This window comes from Lutra lutra, chromosome 8 (assembly GCF_902655055.1).
Source record: "Lutra lutra chromosome 8, mLutLut1.2, whole genome shotgun sequence".
Classification (NCBI taxonomy): domain Eukaryota; kingdom Metazoa; phylum Chordata; class Mammalia; order Carnivora; family Mustelidae; genus Lutra; species Lutra lutra.
This window is the reverse complement of record NC_062285.1, coordinates 45,799,414-45,822,939: the sequence shown is the minus strand read 5'-3', so window position 1 is coordinate 45,822,939 and position 23,526 is coordinate 45,799,414. Positions and strand designations below refer to the sequence as shown.

Genomic DNA, 23,526 nt, shown 5'->3' with positions numbered 1-23,526 from the left:
CTCAGAAAAAAAGATTAAATAATATTTATATGTTAATAAGTCAACTTTTTATTATTAAGAGTATATAAAAATTTCTAGATACATTTTTATAAAAGTATTACAAACTATTTGTAGTCAGATGTAAATATTTTAAGCTAAATAAGGACCACTGAATTGCCATGTATACCTTTTCAAGCAGTTTCTGTCTTGCCATTTAACATATTAAATATACCAAGATAAAACAGGTACATGGACATTCTTCCAATGGCTTTGCTATATGTCACAAACTTCTCAGTTTGAACTTGGAGGGCTTTTTAAAACATATATATAGAAAGCCTTCTGTGCTAAAATGGACCAATTTATAAAGATTTAGGTTCCAGGGATCATTTTTGGTCTACCACTCTTAAGTATGACCTGATAGCCAAAGCTTTCAGAGAAAATCTTCCAACACGAAAGAGAAAAACCAAAACAGATGAAGAGGGAAGAAAAGAAACCCAGAGGAAATGTAAATTCAGGGCCACAGAAACATTCCACTCCCAAAAAGCACAATTATAATTAGGATGTTCAAAGAGATAAAAGATTTTACATCAATGAAACAGAAAATGCTATTAAGAAGGAGCAATCAGTATGAGAAAGAGCTCATAGAAACTAAAAATATGACCACTAAAATAACATGTTCAGTGAAGGGTTGCAAGAAAATATAAGGAAATAACCCTGAAAGCAGAGAAAGAAAAAAAAAAAGTGGGCAATATGAGAAGAAAGAAAGAAAATGAATCCAAGGGGTCTAATATCTGACAATAGGTCTTCCAGAAAGAGAAAATACAGAACAAAGCTAAAAGAGGAAATTATCAAAGACATAAAACCAAAGAAATCAGTCTCCAGATTAAAAATGACCACTCAGTAACCAGAACAGTGGAAGAAAAAAGATCCATAGGAAGATCCACAAATTTTATGTTGTCATGAAATTTCAGAGTACTTGGGCTAAAGAGAAGATTCTATAAGATTTCAGAAAGAAAAGAAAAAAGGCCGAGTAGCAGCATTGGATGCTAAAAGACATGGACATAGTGGTTTCAGAGTTATAGTCGGAAAGGATTTTTAACATGGAGTTTTATACGTAGGCCCACCGTTGTCAGAGTATAAGCACGGAATGGTAATTCTCAAATGTCAGCATGCATTAAAATCAGTTCCAAGGGCAAGCTATTGCTGGGCTGTAGTCTCTGAGCTTCTGATTCAGTAGGTCTGGGGTGGGATGTGTGAATGTGCATTTCTAATGAGTTCTCTGGTGGTGCTAATGCTAGGTAACACACTTCTTTGAGTACCACAGTAAAGTAATGATGTTCTTGGAAATGCAAGTTCTGACAAATTTTACTTCCTATTCAGTCTTTCTCAGGTACTCCAGAATGTGTTCCATGAAAACAAAGGAGTAAACTAAAGAAACAGAGGGCATGGATCTAGGAAGTTGGGTGTAAAACAAGAGAGAATAAAGACAATTCTGAGGGTTTGGCAGAGACTATTTGGAGGATATAGCTGGATGGCAGGTCTGGAGAGCAGCTAGTCCACACTAGAGCAGAGGTCTGGCTCTGGGAAAGATGTTGCCAAGAGGAAGGCAGAAAGGGAGAGAGGGAGGAAGAAGAAAGAAAGAAAGAGTATTGCAAGTTTGACCTTGTGGAAAACTATTGAGAAGTATTTGATAGTGCTGTCAAGGGATAAAAGGGTATAAAATTGTCTTTGTCTAGGTAAGAAAAATATTATGAGGAAGTGATGAGAGTGGACAGTCTTGCCTTGCTTTTGATCTTGCAAGGAGGAAAATCGTTATATATATGCTTTTCGCTGTAAGTTTTTCATAGATGGCTTTCATCAATTGAAGAATTTCCTTCTATTTCTAGTTGGCTAAGAGTTGTTATCATTAAGGTTATTAATTTAGCCTTTTGTTAACCATCAATAATTGTCAATTTTACAGAAGCAGAGATTGATATTCGTTTGAGAGAGGAATTTTCTAAAATGTGTTTTGAAACATTGCTCCAGTTTTCCTTCAGTAATAAAGTCACAACACCTCAAGAAGGCTACATCTCACGAATGGCACTCTCAGTGCTTTTAAAGAGATCTCAAGATGTGCTTCATCGCTATATAGAGGATGAAAGATTAAGTGGTAAATGCCCTCTTCCAAGGTATAGATTTTATTTTATAGATGAAGGAAATATGTTATCGTAATTACTACGAATAAAAAAAGCTCTGAGCACCAAATTGTTTTCATAAGTGATTTGATGTGACCTGAAGCTGTTTATAATTTTATTTTATACAGTGTAAATATTTGTAAGTTTTGCTGCAGATATATTAGTGTGTTTTATTATGGGGTGCTCTTTCAGACTGCTCATGGAGGTTAAGTAATGTATATGTACCAAGTTTCCTTTTGGGATTTAAAAGAAAATTTTGAGTTCTAAAATATGTCTTCTTAAGGATTTCTGGATAAGGACTTATGGATCTGTATGAGCACATGGGTGTAACTCTCTCTAGAGAGAAAATAATGGTAAATCATACTCCACAAACTTCCTAGTTTGTTTTAGTTATTTTTAAATTTCTCTGTAAGTCAGCTAGCCATGTCTTAGATCTTCTTTTCATCTGGCTTGCTTAATTAAGCCCTTGTTCCTGGACTAATTTGCTTCCCATTTAGCCATGCTGTGTTAGTAAAATGGACTCTAGGTCTTTCTGCTAAGCCACGGCTAATCAAATGTGGGGTAGAAATCAGAATTCATCAAAAAATGCAATAATAGGGCACCTGGGTGGCTCAGTGGGTTAAAGCCTCTGCCTTCGGCTCAGGTCATGGTCCCAGAGTCCTGGGATCAAGGCCCGCATCGGGCTCTCTGCTCAGCGGGGAGCCTGCTTCCTCCTCTCTCTCTGACTGCCTCTCTGCCTACGTGTGATCTATCTCTCTGTCAAATAAATAAATAAAATCTTTTTTAAAAATGCAATAATAAATTATGGTTATGTCACCAGTCTATTTTTTAATATGGGAATTAGAGTTTAAGGCAAAACAAATGAAACAAAATAATATTGGAAGACAAAGTTGTCAAAGTCAAGAAAGAATTAACGAAAATCATGATAGGTTCCATCTCATAAGGTAGCATTGGAGAGGTAAATCACCACCCCTAAATCCTTGTGTATATTCTTATTTACTTATAACAAATTTTTGAAGTGAGAATTGACTTGTCAGAAGATAAAGACATTTTTAAAGCTTTTGATATGTATATTATAAATTGCCTACCTGAGATTTCTACCAATTTACGTTCTCCGGGGAGTATATAAATGTCCTTTTCCTCAGTTTTTAGCATTTTAAAATTATTTGCCAGTTTATGATTTATGTTTTTAAAATTTGATGAATGAAAAATAGCTACATAATAATTTGTTACTGTTTTTTTAATTACCAATGCTTACCAATTCTTAAACATAAATTATACCTTCTCATATTTAGAATTATATGTGAAAAAGTTCCAAAGACAGGTGTTGGTAATTTGGTTATGGGCATAATTGAAAATTGATTTGTCAGAATTGATCTCTGAAGTATACTTTGAAAAGCAGTAATAAGGTTGCTTTGCTTGGAATATTTTTTATTTATTAGAGTATAACATTATTTTATTTCAGAAAGTAATTTTTCTTTTTATGTTTTTAGTGTTTATTGCTTTTAAATTGAGTCTTATTTATAGTTGCCTTATAAAAGTGTTATAGTGTATCATCCTGTGTTTGACTCTGTATATCATTACATTATTTTCTAAACTACATTGCAACACAATGACATTCTTCTGTGCTTAAAAAGGAAACTTGAAATATACTGTCGTAGTAATAGAAAAATCTTTTTTGTAGAATGAAAACACAGATTTGTATCAGGACTGAGGAGACTATTTAGGGAGAAAGAAGGGAATCAAGCTACTCTTGATCCTTTACTCCCAAGTTAATTCTTCATTGCTAATGTCTCCAAATAATCGTGCCTTAGGATAATTTTGAGCATGTTTCTTTTGTTGTGTTAGAAACTTTAAAGGTACTATCATACTTTTTTTCCCACCCCAGTACTATTGTAATTTTTTTAAAAGATTTACTTATTTATTTGAGAGACAGAGAGAGTGCAAGAGGGCAGAGGGAGAGGGAAAGAGAGAGTCAAGCAGACTCCACACTGAGCTTAGAGACCAACACAGGGCTTGACCTCATGATCCTGAGATCATGACCTCAGGACCCTGAAATCAGGACCTTGAGATCACAGGGAGCTGAAACCAAGTGTTGGTCACTTAACCAACTGCGCTACCAAGACGTCCCTGTATTATTGTAATTTTAAATGTCCTTTTAACAGCATGGTAAAATTATATGCCAGGAGGTAGTAGTAGTCTTTATTTCCATTTAAACTTTGGCAAATCCCTTTTAGCACTAGTTAGTTAAAAAGGAAAAAAAATTTTTGTAGAGAAGCTTTAAAAGGATGTATAAAATATATTAAATTTAAATAGTTATGTGAAATATTTTACAAATAAATTTAGATTTGCCTGAATAGATGCCCCTCTTTTGAAATGGATAATTTATGATAAAAATAACTGTAAATCTTATTTGCACACTGAAGTACATATTAATAAAATAATTTTTCTTTTATAAGAATTTAAAACTAATATTAACTTTGCATTGTATTGTGTCTAGTATTTTTCCAAAGTACATCTACTTGTATAAACCTAGTAAAAAACACACATGGCATATCTTAAAATCCTGATGGAAATAATTTCCCATCTCTTTTTCAGGCAACAAGTAACAGAAATCATATTTGTTTTAAAAGCAGTCAGTACTCTCATTGATTCACTTAAGAAAACTCAGCCTGAGAATGGTAAGTGCTTAGAAACTCAGTTATTATAAACTCATAGCATTTATGTTCTATTTCTGATGCACTTTTCTATTATTATTCAGTTAACTGAATTTTAAGAATATAACAGCTATTTGGCTTTCTTTTTTCCAGGCCTTATAACAGCAAAGAATCAAGTCCATTAGGATATTAATTAAGTAAAATTAATTTGTAATGTTTTAGCTTCTTTGTGTTAAATAACAGTTGTTTTTTTTTAACTAAGTTGGTCTGAATTCAGGATGTTCCATGGATAATTCATAGTTCATATATTTTTAATGTAGACCATCACTTGAGTTTTTGGGTAGGTGTAGGCTTCCATCCTGCATTTGTATTGAGTAAACTATACAACTTTGAAACACTTAATAGCTTTATCTCATTTGTTTCTCCTTTCTGTAACTCATTCCTTTTCTTTACATTCCTCTTCTTTACTCCTTCCTCTTCATTCCATTCTTTACATTATTGCCAGAAATGATTTTTCGAAAAGTGCAGCTTTGATCGTTCATTTTCCTATCTTTGTAAAACAAAAAATTTTCATTTACCATTACTTACCAAATGCAAAGAGTATTGTTGTCAAACCCCCTTAGATTTATGGTTTATTTCCACTAGACCTCACATATCCTATTTTCCCACCAAACTAAAATTCTCAGTCTACCCAAGCATACCCAACCTTTTGCTTATTTCAGTCTTCTGCCTACTCTATCTAGTTCAAATATCACTCTGCTTTTAAGCCTTGTGTTTAATCCTTAATGGTGAGTGATTTCTCTTTTCATTGAATTTGTAGCATGTGTACCTTTGTCTTAAAGCACTCTGTATGTGTTACAGTTACATACATACATGGCTCAGTTCCCTTAACTTGTAAACTTCTTGAGAGGCTTTTTGGGGCATGCTTTGTTCTATTTTGAATGCTCTGCATTGCAATACAAAGTGGTTTGAGGACAGGATAAATTGCTGGCACCAGAATATAAGTTAATTGTGTCAGTGAACACAGTGGTTCAGTTGACTTTTTTTTTTTTTTTTAATTTTTTTTTTTTTTTAAGATTTATTTATTTATTTGACAGACAGAAATCACAAGGAGGCAGAGAGGCAGGCAGAGAGAGAGGAGGAAGCAGGTTCCCCGCGGAGCAGAGAGCCCGATGTGGGGCTCGATCCCAGGACCCTGAGATCATGACCTGAGCCGAAGGCAGAGGCTTTAACCCACTGAGCCACCCAGGCGCCCTTTTTTTTTTTTTTTTTTTTTTTTTTTGGTAAGATTTTATTTATTTATTTGAGAGAGAGAGACTGTGAGAGAGGGAATACAAGCAGGGGGAGTGGGAGATGGAGAAGCAGGCTTCCCGCTGAGCAGGGAGCCTGATGCGGGGCTCGATCCCAGGACCCTGGGATCATAACCTGAGCTACAGGCAGCTGCTTAATGACTGAGCCACCCAGGAACCCCAGTTGGCATTTTTAATACAACAAGCTTTTGTTAAAGAGGGAAGTGTATTGATTTATAATCTGGCCCAAGTATCTTAGCAGACTGGCACTTTAAGTAACATTACTTTTAATACCCAAGGAAGTTCCTAATAAATGCCTAATAAATGAGTCATAGGATATTTGTTCTGGCAGTTCCTATATAAGTAAATACTTATTTTTCTGTTTTCAAAATTTACCCACTGGTGCTTTGGCCTAGAACGGGTGAGTATTACACTAAATCTTAAGGAGCGATAGATTTATATTTATTCAATCCAAAGGGAGGGGTAGAGTTGGTAAGAAAATTGTGGGAGCAATACTCTGATTTCATCCCATCAAATTCAAATTTGAGCTCTCTTAAAAAATGTTCTGGTTGGTGTGCCTGGGTGGCTCAGTTGGTTAAGCTTCTGCCTTCAGCTCAGGTCATGATCTCAGGGTCCTGGGATTGAGCCCCACATCGGGGGCTCTCTGCTCAGCAGGGAGCCTGCTTCCCCCCCTCTCTCTGCCTGCCTCTCTGCCTACTTGTGATTTCTCTCTCTGTCAAATAAATGAATACAGTCTTAAAAAAAAAAAAAAGTTCTAGTTGATATTTCAGAGAGGGAAACCATGCATTAACTTCCTAGTGACCAGTAAAATTTTTGTTAGATCATAGGACAGAATTGGATTCTTAAAAATATATTTAAGACTTAAACATCCTCCAATTAAAAATTCTCCAATTCCCATGTTATTGTTAGAGATATATTAAATATAACAAGTGTATTTCAGTGCATAGTGCTTGCATGATTTTGTAGGATTTTTTGATAGCTGTCAAGAATTTTAGCAGAATTTGTACAAAGGAAGAAGAAAAGAAGGGGCTCCTGGGTGGCTCAGTCATTAGGCATCTGCCTCGGCTCGGTCACAATCCTGGGGTCCTGGGATCGAGCCCCGCATCGAGCTTCCTGCTTGGCGGGAGGCCTGCTTCTCCTTTTCCCACTCCCCCTGCTTGTGTTCCCTCTCTCGCTCTCTGTCAAATAAATAAATAAAATCTAAAAAAAAAAAAAAAGGGAAATGTAACTTTTAAAAATCTTTTTCTTTTCTTTTCCTTTTTTTTTAAACCAGTGGGCCATGAATAGGACAGTGCATTAGTGACAGATTATTTAAGTAAACTGTTACAAATTGTCTAAGAGAGTTTGAATTGTGGCTTCGGATATATGAAGTGAAAATTTAAATTAAATGTAACCATAAAGGATGATGGTATTATATTAGCTATGATAAGCTTCATTAAGAAACAGGAAAAAAGGGGCGCCTGGGTGGCTCAGTGGGTTAGGCCACTGCCTTCGGCTTGGGTCGTGATCTCGGGGTCCTGGGATCGAGCCCCGCATCGGGCTCTTTGCTCAGCGGGGAGCCTGCTTCCTTCTCTCTCTCTGACTGCCTCTCTGCCTGCGTGTGATCTCTCTCTGTCAAATGAATGGATAAAATTTAAAAAAAAAAAAAAAAAAGAAAAAAACAGGAAAAAAGAAGGTAACTTAGAAAAATTCAGGCCTTTCCAGTGGAAATATGTTGGATTGCTCGTAGCTATTCCAGAATTAATTCAGGAGGACAGGTACAAGATTTGGAACCAATGTACACCCAACATTTGTTTAGGACATTTGTCATTTGTTTTGGGGCTTTCGAGGGGGAGAGAAGGCATTTGTTAGACTTATTTTTAATTTGGAAGAAATTTGTTTTTGTTTTATTTGATCTTTACATTAAAATTTGATAAGCAATAATATTACACATGGTTCAAAAATTCCAAATCATAGAAAGACATACAGGGGAAAGTTTTAAGATCATCTTTACCCTATTTTAGATCTGTCTGGTTCTTAACTTGCCATAGGCAACCACTTTTATTATTTTGTGGATTTTTCCAAAAGTTTATTATGTAAATACCAAATATATACTCCAGTATGCCCCCAGTTTTGAACATAAATGAATATACATAATAGACCATACTATATCTACTATTCTGAATACTCTGTTTTTTTTCTGCTTCATATAATATGGAGATTCTTCCATATCATTGCTTGCAGCTTTTTCATTCCGTTTTGGTAGGTAGTCCAAGGTGCCCACCAAGATCTATAGTGGGCTTTTAAAAATATATTTTAAGAAATTTGAGTAACTTCTCCTGAGTTTGAGATGTGATCTTAATGTATTTTTGTATTTTCCTATAATAAACCAAGACTTAATTTTGTCAGTTGACTTTCCATGGGGCAATCTAGATACTAGGTTTCAATCTGTGCAACCTTTTTTTTTAAACTGTAGTAAAATACACATAAAAATTTATAATAAGCTATTTTTAAGTGTATAGTTTAGTGGTATATTCATATATATTCAATATATATTCAAATTCAAATATATTCATAATAGTGTACTACCATCAGCACCATCTATCTCCATAACTCTTATCATCTTGCAACTGGAACTCTACACTCCTTTTTTTTTTTTTTTTTAAGATTTTATTTATTTATTTGACAGAGAGAGAGAGATCACAAGTAGGCAGAGAGGTGGGGGGAGTAGGCTCCCTGCCGAGCAGAGAGCCCGATGCGGGGCTCGATCCCAGGACCCTGAGATCATGACCTGAGCTGAAGGCAGAGGCATAACCCACTGAGCCACCCAGGCACCCCTGGAACTCTACACTCTTTAAACAATAACTCCTTATTCCCCATTTCTTCGAGCTTCTGGAAACCACCATTCTATTTTCTATCACTATGATTTTGAATACTCTGAGTACCTCATATAAAGTGAACCATATAGTAAGTTGTCTTTTTGTGACTGGCTTTTTTCTCTTAGTATAATATGATCGTGATTCAATAATATCATAGAATGTTGGAGAATGTCCTTTTTAAGACTGAATACTATTTCAGTGTGTGTGTGTGTCTTTGTGTGTCTGTGTGTATGTATTGTATTTTCCTTATCCATTCATCCATTGGTACACACTTGGGTTGATTCCACATTTTAGTTATTGTGAGTAATGCTGATATGAACATGTGTACAGAAATCTCTTCAAGACCCTGCTTTCAATTATTTTGAGTATATACCCAGAAGTAGAATTGCTAGATTATATGGTAATTCTGTTTTTTTATTTAATTTTTTTTGAATTTTTGAATTTTTTTTATTTTTAAAGATTTTTATTCATTGGAGATACAGAGAGACAGACAGATCACAAGCAGGCAGAGAGAGAAAGCAGATTGCCTGCTGAGCTGGGAGCCTGACATGGGACTCGATTCCAGGACCTGGAGATCGTGACCTGAGCCGAAGGCAGATGCTTAACCATCTGAGCCACCAGGCGCCACTCTTTTTTTTACTTTTTGAGGAACCACTATGTTATTTTCCACTATGGCTGTACCATTTTACATTCCAACCACGAGTGAACAAGATTCTAATTTTACCACATCTTTACGAATACTTGGGGGTTTTTTGTTTGTTCCGTTTTTATTTTTGTTTTTGTTGATAGTAGCCATTTTAATGAGTAAGAGGCGGGTCGCATTGTAGTTTTGATTTGCATTTCCCTCATGATTAACGATGGTGAGCATCTTTTCATGTGCATTATGGGCCATTTGTATATCTCCTTTGGAGAAATATCTATTTAAACCTGTTGCACATTTTTTGAATTGAGGTATTTGGGTTTTTTGTTGTTGTTGAAGCCTCTTTATCTGCACCTTTGTGATCAGAAGCATCGATTAGAGAGCACAGATCCCTGTTCTTTGGAGGCTGGGTTATTTTTGTCCACTGGCCTTCTGCAGGCTTTGTGCTAGCTGCTTCGGGAACATGTGCACACCTGCCGACCACATGGCTAGGAGTGAGGGATGTGTAGCTGCTACTGTGCTAAGACCTGAAATTGACTGAAATTAATCACAATAAACTGTCCAAGTCTACCCCTGGAAGTTGCAAGTCTTCAGTAGACTCCAGAGTTCCAAAATAGTTGGCATCATGCAGATTCTGCCAATGCAGTTGTTGTCTGGGTGGGTAGAGAGACTCCTGGTATTTCCTACTCTGCCATTTTCCTAGAATCCTCTCTGTGCAGTCTTTTGTCAAATGATTAGTGGAAAGTTTCACAGACAACAGCTGGAGAAGACTGTTTAAAACTTCTTTCCTGTCAAGCAGCACAATTCTTTTTACAAAAGAAATCGGATATTGATTCCCAACATATAAAACAGATAAAAACAGCTCTGGCCTGACATTCCCTCCCTCACCATTACCCATCAGCCCTACTCCCACTCTGAGGAAGCCCTTGTGTGGGTGAAGTAGGGATTACATGATGGTCAGCATTTCCCAAGGTTAGTACTAAGCAGTGATTATTAATGATGAATGATGATGAGTGGTGTCAGTAGATACAGAATATAAAAAAGTTCCATAACCAAATTAGTTTTGGAAGCCCTGAATAAAGTTAAACCTCTTCTTTTACTGCAGGTTTTTAATAAATTCATGTGAATTATGACTCCCCAAAAAGGAAGATAATATATATAACATGTGTCAAACTTACCTGAACATTATTTTTTTTTATAAGAAGTATCTTGAAGGACACTAGTTTGAGAAACTCATTCCTTTATTCTCCAACAGAAGTTGAGATAAAGAGAAATTGGAGTGAAAAACAGAATTAAAGTTCCTCATGTATGACATAGTATTCTTTCTTTTATACTGTACTGCCTCCTAGATTTGAGACTTACTCCATGAAGTGTCGTATACATATACTATCTAATGAAATCTCTCAGCTGGTTTTATTCCATATTGAACTCTCAGCAACATGCATAGTACTTCCAAGAAAATAGGAATGTAATATGTGATCTCAGAGTATGAGGAAATTATAAGTTAATTAGGATATAAATAGCCAAATAGCATTCACCTATACTGGTTGTTGGTGATAGTGGTGAAGAACACAGACATGTGTTCTCCCCACTGAAGTTTAAATGTAGTGATATACATTAAAGATTAGGGAGCAGTACAGGACAAGAATGGATCTGTGTGGTCACTTGAAACTAAAATGAATATCAAGGACATTACTGGGAAAATCATATAATGTTTATATTTTTAGCATACAACTACATAAGAAATGGAGTTGTTTTCTCATTGTTCTTGAAATACATACTACATTATCTGGCACTTATACTGAAAATGATAAAAGTTTGAATTCCAGGTTATTTTATCAGCTTCCAGGGCCTTCACAAATTGAAGTGTCGTTTAAAATGGACGTTATCAGGGGCACCTGGGTGGCTCAGTGGGTTAAGCCTCTGCCTTCAGCTCAGGTCATGATCCCAAGGTCCTGGGATGGAGCCCCGCATCGGGCTCTCTGCTCAGCAGGGAGCCTGCCTCCACCTCTTTCTCTGTCTGCCTCTCTGCCTACTTGTGATCTCTGTCAAATAAATAAATAAAATCTTAAAAAAAAAAATGGACGTTATCAGATTTCTTGGTATTGATGACTCTGCACACTGACCATATGTTTTTCCTTCATATCTTACTAAATAGTGCAGGAAATCTCCCAAAGATTTTAAGAAAAAAAAAAGGGGGTACAAGTTTTGGAATCTCCGTATTTGGGGATTTTTTTTTCTTTGCCTTGTATTTAAAGGATTGTTTATGTTAATTGCATAATCTCTCCTATTTAAACCACAAGTTTTTGAGATTTTATACTTTTTAATTACAGTTGATGGAAATACCTGGGCACAAGTGATTGCTTTATACCCAACTTTAGTAGAATGCATCACCTGCTCATCTGCAGAAGTCTGCTCTGCGCTTAAAGAGGCCCTCGTTCCTTTTAAGGATTTCATGCAACCACCAGCATCCAAAGTTCAAAATGGAGAATCTTGACCAGCTACAATAATTTTAAAGAAGAAAGGTATCTCAAGAGTATCTGATCCTCAGCGCGTCTTCTATGAGAAGGACATTTCTTACTACAAAGAATTCTTGGCAGCTGTTGTTGGCCTCCTGTAAATTGTACTTAGTGGAGTTCAGTCGTTCATACTACGAGCTTCCACGTCAACAGAGCCTCCTGAATGAGCAGCAGTGGAAGCCTTTAGTGCGTTAAACGGACAGAGAGAGAGTTGATGTGACTACAACACGCCTGCTACTTTATCTTCAATGGGTGATTTAAAAGTGAGCTTATGTACAGTTGTGGTGTATGTGATGTACTTTTTAAAATGAAAGAAAAGCTATTTCATTCAGTCAGATTTATTAGGCCGGTGTTTTTGCACCCTTTTTCAAGTACAAAAGTGTACTAAAATTTTATGCAAGATGGTACTGTAACATTCCACATTATCTATAACCAGCCTTTGTAAACAAAGGGAACTGATAAACTTGTGTGTATAATAAATGGTACAGTTCTGTATAAAATAGTTGCATTTATTATTTAAATTTTTAAAATATTGATAATGTTAAATGCTTGAAGCTAGTATTTATTATTAATACAAAATTGTTTGCTTACATTTTTACTTATAATTTGCCTTCTTAAGCAGCAGATATGCTCACCATATGATCATGCAGTTGTCTCAGTGCTTATTTTAAATGTATTTACTAGTGACCATTAAACATCTGACCAGAAAGGTCATGTGAACACAGCAGCAAATAGTTTATGATTTGCTGATTTTGCAACTTTGAAGTATAGGTTATTAATACATTGGGATATATTGTAGCGCTCTGGCTCCATCATACCTCATTTCTTTAAATATCTTTCCCAGCTTTCACATAAGTCTGTCTGTTTTTATATTTGGTATCTGAATTTTAAAGACTTTTCATATTATATTTCTACTGATTTTTTTTTCCCCACTGACTAAGCATTTATCATTGTCTTTGAATTATGACCCAGGCAAGATGATTCCAGATTTCCTAAATTTTGCCTGTGAAGTTTCGTTCATTTCAGTGTTTCATTTTGTAATGTCTTCTCAAGAAGAAAAATAACTATGCTAACTCATAAATATAAAATGTGTGTGTATTCTAAAACAATGAGAAGTGTATTTTTGGAGATAGTGAATCATTTAGAAGTACAGTAAACTTTCTTTCATCGAGTAAATTGCTAATTTTGTTTCACTTTCCTCTCTTAGTGAAGAAGAAAAATGCTCTTGAGTACATTAACATAATTGTTTCTTAAAAAACTAACCTAGATCACTGTATTTTTTATTTAATGGATTATGATATTATCATATTTTTCTTAGTTAAATTTTCTTAAACATGTAAAGATGCAAAGATGTTTAAAACAATGGTTAAGAAGTCATAATGGTTTCAGTATTGTGTTAATGTGCTAGAAGGCTTTTGATTTTAATAGAATTTATACACTTCAGCCTCTCAAATAAATATAAAACTAGGAGAAGATACTAGAATTGAGTAATAGATGAGAAACAATTTTGAGGCTATTGTAATTATGTAATTATTTAATTTGCACTATTATCTATAAACATGGTAAGGTCTTTTTTGGAGGGGATATTATTTTTATTTACCAGAATTAATGAATTTCTATTTTATAATTTCACCTATAATTAAGGTAAATTATGGCATTTCCTAGAGTCTATCTCCAGCATTTTCCTTAAAGTTGTAAAAAAAAAAAAAAAATACATTCAAGCTGTGTATTTAGTTTATTTCCTACATTTGGATATGTTAAATTAAGGATTAGAAAACTCTGTTTATCACTGATAGACTGCCGAAATAGAATAACAAAGGTAGTGTGCCAGTTAAGTAACATGTTAAAAATACTGCCATGAATTTACATGAAGTGAAAATGTTTATTCTTGAGAAATAACAGACCAGTAGTACTCATAAAAATTACTCTCCAGTGAAAGTTAAAAATGAGTCAGAGGTTTATAGCATACATTTATATAAATTGAGTAGCTTTAGCTAATATCCTGTTAGCTTTCAATACTGGGACCATTCCCTACAGACCAAAGCATAAATGTGTTAATACCATATAATATGGTGGGGTGCCTGGGTGGCTCAGTGGGTTAAATAAAGCCTCTGCCTTCGGCTCAGTATTTAATTGATCTCAGGGTCCTGGGATCGAGCCCCGCATCGGGTTCTCTGCTCTGCGGGGAGCCTGCTTCCCTCTCTCTCTGCCTGCCTCTCTGCCTACTTGTGATCTCTCTCTGTCAAATAAATAAATAAAATATTTAAAAAAAAATACCATATAATATGGTAATCAATGCCAGTCTTAGTGACAAGCAAAGTGAGCTGCCCCCTTGGTGATATAATTTGACAGGTTTTTCCTCTCAGAATATCTCCTGCCACCCCCAGGAGTCAGCTACCAGCAATTCATTCCCTTGAGTCAAACATTCATTCCTCTTAGGCTGCATTTTCTAAAATATCCCGATCCCTGGGGTGGTTAACGCAGAGCCCTTGTTTTGTTAGTATGAAGTGGGTTCTCTAGTGACTAGGAGAACTGAGCTGTGTAAGATTACTAGATGCTAAGAGATCATAAAAAAAAGGAAGTTCCCAAGGCTAAGATTATAGCACAACTGAGACGGTGATTAGTCCTTGAACCATTAGTAATAATGTCCTCTGGAATGCATACTATAAATATAAGTATAATGAGTTTTAAGCCTCATATGATCATTTTTTGTCACTGACAGTACCTATCTTATAACATAGATTACCAGACAACAGGTATATTCCAACATTGGATTACAATTCCTTTCTGACTTTCTGACTTTTTTCCATTATAAAAGAAACTAGTTTTCAACTTGAATAGCTTACTTTTTATTTTCCTATATTGCTACCACTGCCAAAAAGGAAAAAAAAAAAGCTGATTTTGTAGTGTCTCATTTAGTATTTCTTTATAACTAGTTTTAAAGTTTTGTTACTTTTACTATGTATTTTGGTGAGTAACATTTATTTATTAGGAGTCTGTAGGGGCCAAAAGAAAAAGAAAATGCATAAAAGTCTGGTTTAGAGAAAACTACTTTTCACTAGCTTTCATTTTTAGTTTTATGATATTAGCAGCTATGTTGTTTTTTTTTTAAGTGTTTTTATTTTTATTTTTTTAGAGAGAGAGCATGTGAGGAGGGATGTTATCATCAGAGAGAGAGAGGGAGAGAGAATCTTAAGCAGGCTCTACACTGGGCTTGCTCAGTCTCATGACCCTAAGATCATGACCCGAGTGGAAATCAAGAGATGCTTATCAGACCAAGCTACGTGGGTGCTCCAGCTCTGTCGTTTATTGCCTATTTCCCTCTCATTTGAGTGTTAATTCAACTCTTGTTATATTCCTTATTATATTTAGCACTAGAAGGAAGAAATGAACAATTTACACATATATTTTGTTCGGAAGAATAATACTCATTTGAATTAATTCCATAAAAAGCCAGTAATGACTCTGTTTTCTTTACTCACTATAACCATAGAGTATTTTGCTCATTGTCACAATTTGGTACCACTAGTCCCAGGTAACCATAAAGCCAAAGGGTCAGTTAAGAAACCAAGGGTGTGGGGTACCTGGCTGGCTCAGTCAGTAGAGCGTTCAACTCTGAATCCTGGGATTGTGAGTTCAAGCCATATGTTGGGTGTAGAGATTACTTAAAAAAAAAAAAAAAAGTGAGAGTGAAATAGCATAGGGTAGAAAAGTTTTAATGAGGTTGTCATTATTACACTTGTGTTGCTAAAGAACGGTTTAGTTATTATATAGTGAGACAATAAAATACAGTCTTCGCAAATGTAGAACAATTCAGTTGGGCAGCCAAATCCTCAAGAGACCACTATAGGTGGAGTCTGTGTAGTCTGGCAGAATACCTTCAGAAACCCACCTATCTGCAATTGCTGTAAAATTTAATATTGGAGGTTTAAAAGGCACAGAAGTAATGGCCAGGCCAAGAATATTGTGAATTACTGTTTTGTGTTTGTTTGTTTGTTTTAATCGAAAACTGTCATAGTGTGAACAAAAAGAGTCTCAAGAAAGCATTGCCAGCATCCTAATAGGTCATTTAGATTTCTACAGATTAGGTTTGGCATTATGGCAGATATGCTGTTCTATAAACCACCACATTTTATTGTGCTTAGTGTTGCTTGGGTGTATGCTAGAGTGGATTTTGTTTTTGTTTTTTTTTTTTAATTACTATTGACGATAACAGGAGTTCATACCACATGTGGTGTTACTGACTTTTGTATTATGGGAAAATAATTTTTAATACTTCAAAATCACTTAAATTCAGTTTTATCTGGCAAGTAGAGTAGTGCTTTCAATTTGAAAAGTTTTTATAGATTGGGAAAAAAGGTATAATGTCTTTGTATATTGATTTATGTAAAAACTATTTCAGAGAAGTTAGGTAAATACCAATTTCTTATAAATCTAGCACTTTGGAACACACTAGCAGTGTTGGCTCTCTTTAAAGATTTTTTTTTTTTAAAGGTTTTATTTGATAGAAAACACAAGCAGGCATAGAGGCAGGCAGAGAGAGAGAGAGAGAGAGGAAGGGAAGCAGGCTTCCTGCTGAGCAGAGAGCCAGATGCAGGGCTCGATCCCAGGACCCTGGGATCATGACCTGAGCCGAAGGCAGAGGTTTTAACCCACTGAGCCACCCAGGTGCCCCATCTCTTTAAAGATTTTTATTTGTCCATTTAGAGGGAGAGAGAGCATGCATGAGCGGGGGGCAGAGGGAGAGAGAGAATCTCAAGTAGACTCTGCACTGAGCGGGGAACCCACCATGGGGCTTGATCCTACGACCTTGAGACCACAATCTGAGCTGAAACCAAGAGTCAGCTGCCGAACTGACTAACTCACCCAGGTGCCCCAGCGTTGGTTCCCTTTAATGGAGCTCACAGTGAGTCCTCTTGTGAATATAAACACTTAGAAATCTTGACTGTGAGGCAGTGAGGAGAAGAGGCTCTCTCTCTTCTTTAATTAGGCATATGTAAGGGGTACCTAGTGGCTCAGTCAGTAGGCATGCAACTCTTGATCTTGGGGTCCTGAGCTTGAGCCTCATGTTGGCATAGAGTTTACTTAAAAATAAAAAACTAACAAATCAGTAAATCATAACTTTAGGCATGTGAACTTTTCAAAGCGTCTGTTATTTAATCCTTAAAACAGAGATGATAATTAATGTGTTAATAATTCTTTGGAGAAAGGTAGCACATATTTTGAATTTTTTTTTTAAGATTTTATTTATTTATTTGACAGAGATCACAAGTAGGCAGAGAGAGAGGAAGGGAAGCAGGCTCCCTGCTGAGCAGAGAGCCCCACATGGGGCTTGATCCCAGGACCCTGGGATCATGACCCTAGCCAAAGGCAGAGGCTTTAACCCACTGAGCCACCCGGGCGCCCACATATTTTGAATTTAGATATAATTTTCTAAAGACATTGTCCGGTTAACTGTTCAAGTTTTTGGTAAATTTATTATTCTATCTTGAGAACTTTGTGTATTTTTCTCCCTTTTTCTCCTGCATCCTTTTTTTCCTTCGCCTTCCCTCCTTTTAACAAAATTCTGTTTATGTTATCATCTTCTTTTTTTATACTTTCTCCTAGATTTTTCTCCTTTTCATTCCTCTTTTATTTTCTGCCTCTTCTGTTCCAGCTCTTCCTTTAATTTCAACTATACTTTTGTTCAAAAGAAGCAGAGCTATTAGTGGTAGGACCACTGCCACCTGCCTTTTTATTAAATGAGATTCTGTACCTTCTGCTTTGGCCACTGTTGCTTTTTTGCCAAGGTGAAGTCCCCCTGCCATTTCAAAATAGCTGAACAAGTTCAGGTAATGACTGTAGCTTCTGCTGTCTTTCTGAAACCACAGGATTCAGCAGCAAGGATGCTCACAACTGGGATTGCTATAAATATGATGAATTCAGCAAACTTGGAACAATCATGTCTTTTCTGTTATATGGATAGAGATTTCTACCACTTTTCCAAGAGTTTTTAAGATCTGTGTAAATGAGGTTTTAAATACTATTTTGTCTTTTTTGGAGGGGGGGGTTTCTTTGTTTTTAGAGGCAAATGCTTTGAACTATTAGCTTTATGTTATCTAAATAATACGTATTTATACTGCCTACTTTCAGAAGGATTTGAGGCAGCATATTGCCCATATATTTCAACTGTTTCTAATTTTCTGTTGCAAAACAATATTCTTTGGAGAAGAGCTACAGTATAACAGTACTCATCTCCAGGTCTTTCTAGAGTGTATTTGGTATCCCTGTGCTTAGTGCTTACAGTGACACAGAGGTCAGTTGAAACGTTCCTAATTATGCTATAGGCTTGAATCTAGCCCCTCAGGTAAGAAAAAAAATAGTTTTTTACCTTTGAATTCTGAGGCCATTTTCAGTTGCTGCAAATGTAGTTACATTAAATTTTATTTTAAACTGACATTCAATGAGGAATGCAACCAGGGAAGATCTGCCAAACTGTGCCATTATTTGAGAAACTGTTGCAATATAATAACAACTCTTTCTTTCTATGAAGTTTTACTAGATGGGAGAAAAATTCCAAAGCTATAACTTGCAATCTTATTCTTTTTATCTAGAAAAATAAAATAGAATATTAGGCTTCAGACCCAACTGTGCAAATTGCATTTGCTTTCCAGCTTTTACTACCTCTGTGTCATAATTTTAACACATAACGTACAACTCCTGTCTCTTAGGCAGTTACCATATGGTGTTTATGTCAGACTGGATATATTTATCTAATTTTCTGAGATTCTTTTTTAGCTCCCAACACAGTTCTTGAAAGTAATGCCACTGTTGTTACACTTTCTTCTTACAATTTTTATGTTGTTGAGATGTATCAGTTATATATTATAATCATGAAAGTCTCTTGGCCTCAAATCCAAGTTTTCTTTGTGGCCTAGGATAGATTTTTCACAAAAACTGCATAGTTATAGCTGTGATTACATAGATTTTTAATTTGCTTTACAGTTACCACTCAGCACGATTCTAGGTTTTTAATTATGTTCCAGCACTACTAGTTTTCTCAGTGTAGCTTAAAAATCATAGCTACTTTGGCAATTTACTTTCAGATCTGATCAATGATTCATTTTCTTCTTTAATATACTTTGTGTTTGCTTTCTCATCCCCATTAGGTTCAACACATTAAAGACACCCACATAATTGGCTCTGGTTAGAGACTTCATAAGTAATGATTCAAATATGTTTAGGGTGGTTTATAAAAATGGTCAAATTGGAAAAACTTTTATAAAATGGAAGAGTAGGGATGTGTTTTCAGAGCTTTGTTGAAACTACTAATATGTAAAATAAAAATTAAAAGATATATAATCAGAAGAACATTATGAAGTATCTCAGGTGTTTGGAAAGAAAGTAGATTTAGAACTTTGTAAAAATTCTAGGTAAGTAAACAATCCTCATGTAGATTAGGCCCTTTTAATAATTTATTTTGTTTTATAAGCATTCCTATTTATTTTTAATTTAGTGAGACCTGATGAGATGGCTTGTCTATAGCAATGTCAGACCACCCTCTAGTTCTCAAAGAACAATAGTTTAAATTTTAAATAATAGTTTAAAATTTCTTTTTTGAGAACCTCTGTTGTGTAATAAATATATTGTATACTGAAAAATACCTACATGGTATTTTTATTATTCTATCTTAAGAACTTTGACTATGTATTTTTCTTCCTTTTTCTCCCCCATCCTTTCTTTCCTTCGCTTTCCCTCCTTTTAAAAAAATTTGCTATAAAGCAAACAGGTGTAGTTATAAAAAATTTTCTAATTTCTCTTTTTAAACATCATTTGTAGAGTACCTAGTATGCGTCAGCCAGGGCTCTACCTATATTATTCCTTTTAACCCTCACAGCAGTCCTACAAAGAAGGTTTTGTATATTATACTCAGTTTACAGAGGAGATATCAGTGTTTAAAGGCTGAAGTGACTTGCCTAGAGTCACACCGTTATTCTGTGCATTAGCATGTCTAGCTTCAAAAACAGTTTTTTTTTCCCACTACAATGTGCTAGTTTCACATTTTAAAAAAATTTTTCTCCATTAAAATTCAAGCCTTACTAAAATAAATCTAAAATATGTTTTGGACAATTATTTCTATGAGTAGGCATTGCGACATAACAAAGAACTTCAAATACTATGAAACAAGATTTGTCTAATGGCTGTGACCTCCAGAGCTGCGTTGTGTTTTTTTTTTTATTATTGGTTCAGGACAGTTTGTAACATCTTACTGATTTCTAGTTTGTTATAAGAGGTTATATTATAAGCAGTAGCATAGTGATGGAGAGCCCAGAGTGTGGGGTCAGATTTCCTAAATTCAAATCCCAGCTGTGTGTGACCTCCGGCAAGTTAATTAATCTGTTCTGGTTTTCTCATCTGTAAATTGGATATAATAGTAGTGTTTAACTCGTAAGAGTTGTTTATTAGGATTTAAAAAGGAGTGTTGTAAAGCACTGTCTCTGGCACCTAGGTTGATGTTACATAAATAAAATACGCATTTGATACACATCATCCAAGATGTGAGCAGAAAACCTATGCCTTCTCACAGACCACTTTTTTGCCTTTTACTGGACAACCACTGTGTATTAAGAACTACAGTGTGCTCATAACTGTCCTTTTTATATGCACAGTCACTGGAAGCTCTTGGGTGCTTATAGCTACTTGAGGAAACCACATACATAAAATAATACAAGACTGTATACAGAATACTCGTGTCCTTGGCAGTTTCCATTATTTGTTAGCCATTCAGTTAGTCTCTGTCCTCATGGAATTTAGTTTTGAAGGAAATACAGATCTTTAACGAGTATGCAAAGTATTGTGAAAGACAAGTACAGGGATCTATGGAATGACAGAGTAGGGAAACTTGGCCTAGTCTTACGTGGCTTAGGGTATTCTTGCTAATATTCAGAAGGAAGATCAATTTAAAAAAAATGAAATGGCCTGATGGTAGAGATAGGATTTTCAATGGTCCTTGATGGGTAGGTAGATTTTTGCCTGGGGCCAAAAGATCTTGGAGGGTATTTCAGGTAAAAACCAATAATGTAAGCAAGGCGTACTGTGAAATAATGAGGTACATTTCTGTGTGTTGTGTGAAACAAGGTTGACTATAAGTGACTGAAGCCCATTGATGAAATTCTTTTGAGAGCTAAGTGGACTAGATTTCGGATGGCAGGATTTTGGAGTGATTATTTTGGGGAGTAAATTATGAAACTAAGGAAGATAAACTTGTAGTTATAAGCAGGAGAGAGTCTAAGGAATATAGACCAGGGAAAGCTAAGGTAGAAACTTGCAATTTTCCTGCTGTGTGGTCATGATGGATTAATAAGCTGAGGGCAGTCTCTCTGAGAAAGCATAAGATTCTGTGTATCATGGCTGGAGCGAAGACTGTTGATAAGAACACGCCATGTCTGGATGAGGAATATGTTGGTGTCAGCACTGTCAAAAACTTTAATTGTGGAAAGGAATTGGGTGCAGTTGAAGTAGTATAGTGACTAAATTTAGTTGGAAACTTCATTGCTCTAATGTATACTGTAGACCAAACAACTGAAAATTTGAATTTGAAAATCTGTGCTATTATGACAGATGACATTTGCTATGAATGCAGAATAATGGGGTCCACTTGTGCACTGAATGAAAAGTGGAGGGTGATGCCATGGCAGCCCAATCATTGTTTATCAGAACAGGTGGTACAAATCATAGTGAAACTATTAGTAAAGTTTCTGCAGACTTTGTGGTAAGCATCAGTATGATGCGTAGTCAAATTTCTGCTTTTGTCAAGTAAAGCACTTAATTGCAAGTGTGTTCTATTTACACACAAAAATACATTAAAAATACAGAAATGCACACAGAAAATGTAGAAATTTTATTAACTGGAAATATTTCACAGTGACATCCCAGGCAAGCTACCTTTAGTAGTTGCTTTAAAATGCTTACAATAAGTGTAACATTGAGATCTGTTAGCGGATAGTTAAGCATATTCTACTTTCTCAATTTGCGTATTATACACAAATGTTATTTATTTTGAATTATGTCAGGCAGGGTTTGTAGTAATTTGAAAACTTGTTAGTGAAATTCTGTCCCACCGCTAATAGTATATAGATAACAGAAACGAAAGGAGTGTTATGTAATCTTTACTTTGCAATGAGACTCTTGGTGGTGAGGATCTTTGATTCAAAATTACACTGTGGTTTTAAGGGGGGGGGTTTCTTACTCTTTCAAAAAGAAATTATACACGAATGTCCCTTATGCGCTGTTACCGTATTTTAGAACCTGTTGCCAGCATTAAAGGATCAAACTCTGTGCAGAAGTCGGTACCACGACTAAACAGTCTTCAATTCCAATATTCCTTACTTTTGCTATATGTAGTCTGTATTTGCAGAAGATTGATGACTAACAGGAATACCAGATTTAACAGATAAAAATATAGGACGTCCTGCTGAATTTGAATTCCAAGTAATTTTTAAGTACAAACTAAAAATTATTCGTTTACCTGAAGTTCCAGTTAAACTGGACGTTCTGTATTACATCGGACAAACTCTGCTTACTTCATCTTTAAGATGATTTGCTAACTTAAAGAAAGCTCTGTATGTGAGCAGAAAGTATCTTGCCTGGACCAACAGCAAATAAGACTTACGGTAGGAGGCCCTCTCCAAAACTTGGCCTTTAAAACACACACAAAAACCCACCCAGAAGTCCCAGGAGCCTGCGCATTAAAGCGAGCAGCAGCAGCTTTCCCGCCGGTTTTCTCCGAAATGCAGCACAGTTGGTACCCGCAGGGTGGAGCGCAAATGGCCGTGTCCTTGCGGGATGGGAAAGGAGGTGCCGGAAACTTTGAACCCCCGCCAGGGTACAACGTGTCCACTTAGACGGCGGTAAGTGCCGCCATTTTCTTTGCGGGCAAAAACTGGGGGAAGCTAAGGGCTCAAGTTTGCCCCGTTAAACTTATGGGGGGGGCACAGCTCTTGGCCTCAGCACTTCGGTGACGTGGACTTGGGGTCCCCCTTTTGGGGGCTGATTTCTAGTGACACGTCGAAACTTGCCAAGGCGGGGAAACGGGACACCGCCTCTCTCCCGGATGTAAGATGGCGGCGCGGGGGGCGGCCTGGCAGGGGCGGTCACGTGGTGAGGAGTAGCGCGCGAGCCTCCTTAAGTGATCTCTATGGTTCGTTCGGACGCACAGGAGCAGCGAAGCGCGAGACCGGCCGTGTGTCCTCGCGCGCGCAGACCTGCCGCCGCTGCCACACGACCCGCCGACCGGCTCGGTTTCAGTTTTACGGGGCTTTTGTTTTATTTTCGCCTCCTGCAGAGGTGTACGGGATTTCCCCGAAGGGTGCTGGGGAACTGGTGGCTTCGGGACTTCCGGGCTGTGACT

At 36.2% G+C, this 23,526-nt stretch overlaps 1 protein-coding gene across 3 annotated transcripts in view; it reads left to right on the top strand.

Moving 5' to 3' along the window:
- Positions 1-13,313, top strand: part of MON2 (MON2 homolog, regulator of endosome-to-Golgi trafficking) — a 108,643-nt gene extending 95,330 nt beyond the window's left edge. For all 3 annotated transcript variants that reach the window (XM_047740416.1, XM_047740415.1, XM_047740417.1), the window contains 3 exons: positions 1,940-2,147; positions 4,752-4,834; positions 11,952-13,313. In XM_047740416.1, coding sequence (XP_047596372.1) covers positions 1,940-2,147; positions 4,752-4,834; positions 11,952-12,115 — 455 coding nt within the window. In that variant the 3' untranslated portion in view covers positions 12,116-13,313. The remainder of the gene's footprint in view (positions 1-1,939; positions 2,148-4,751; positions 4,835-11,951) is intronic.
- Positions 13,314-23,526: the final 10,213 nt, after the last annotated feature.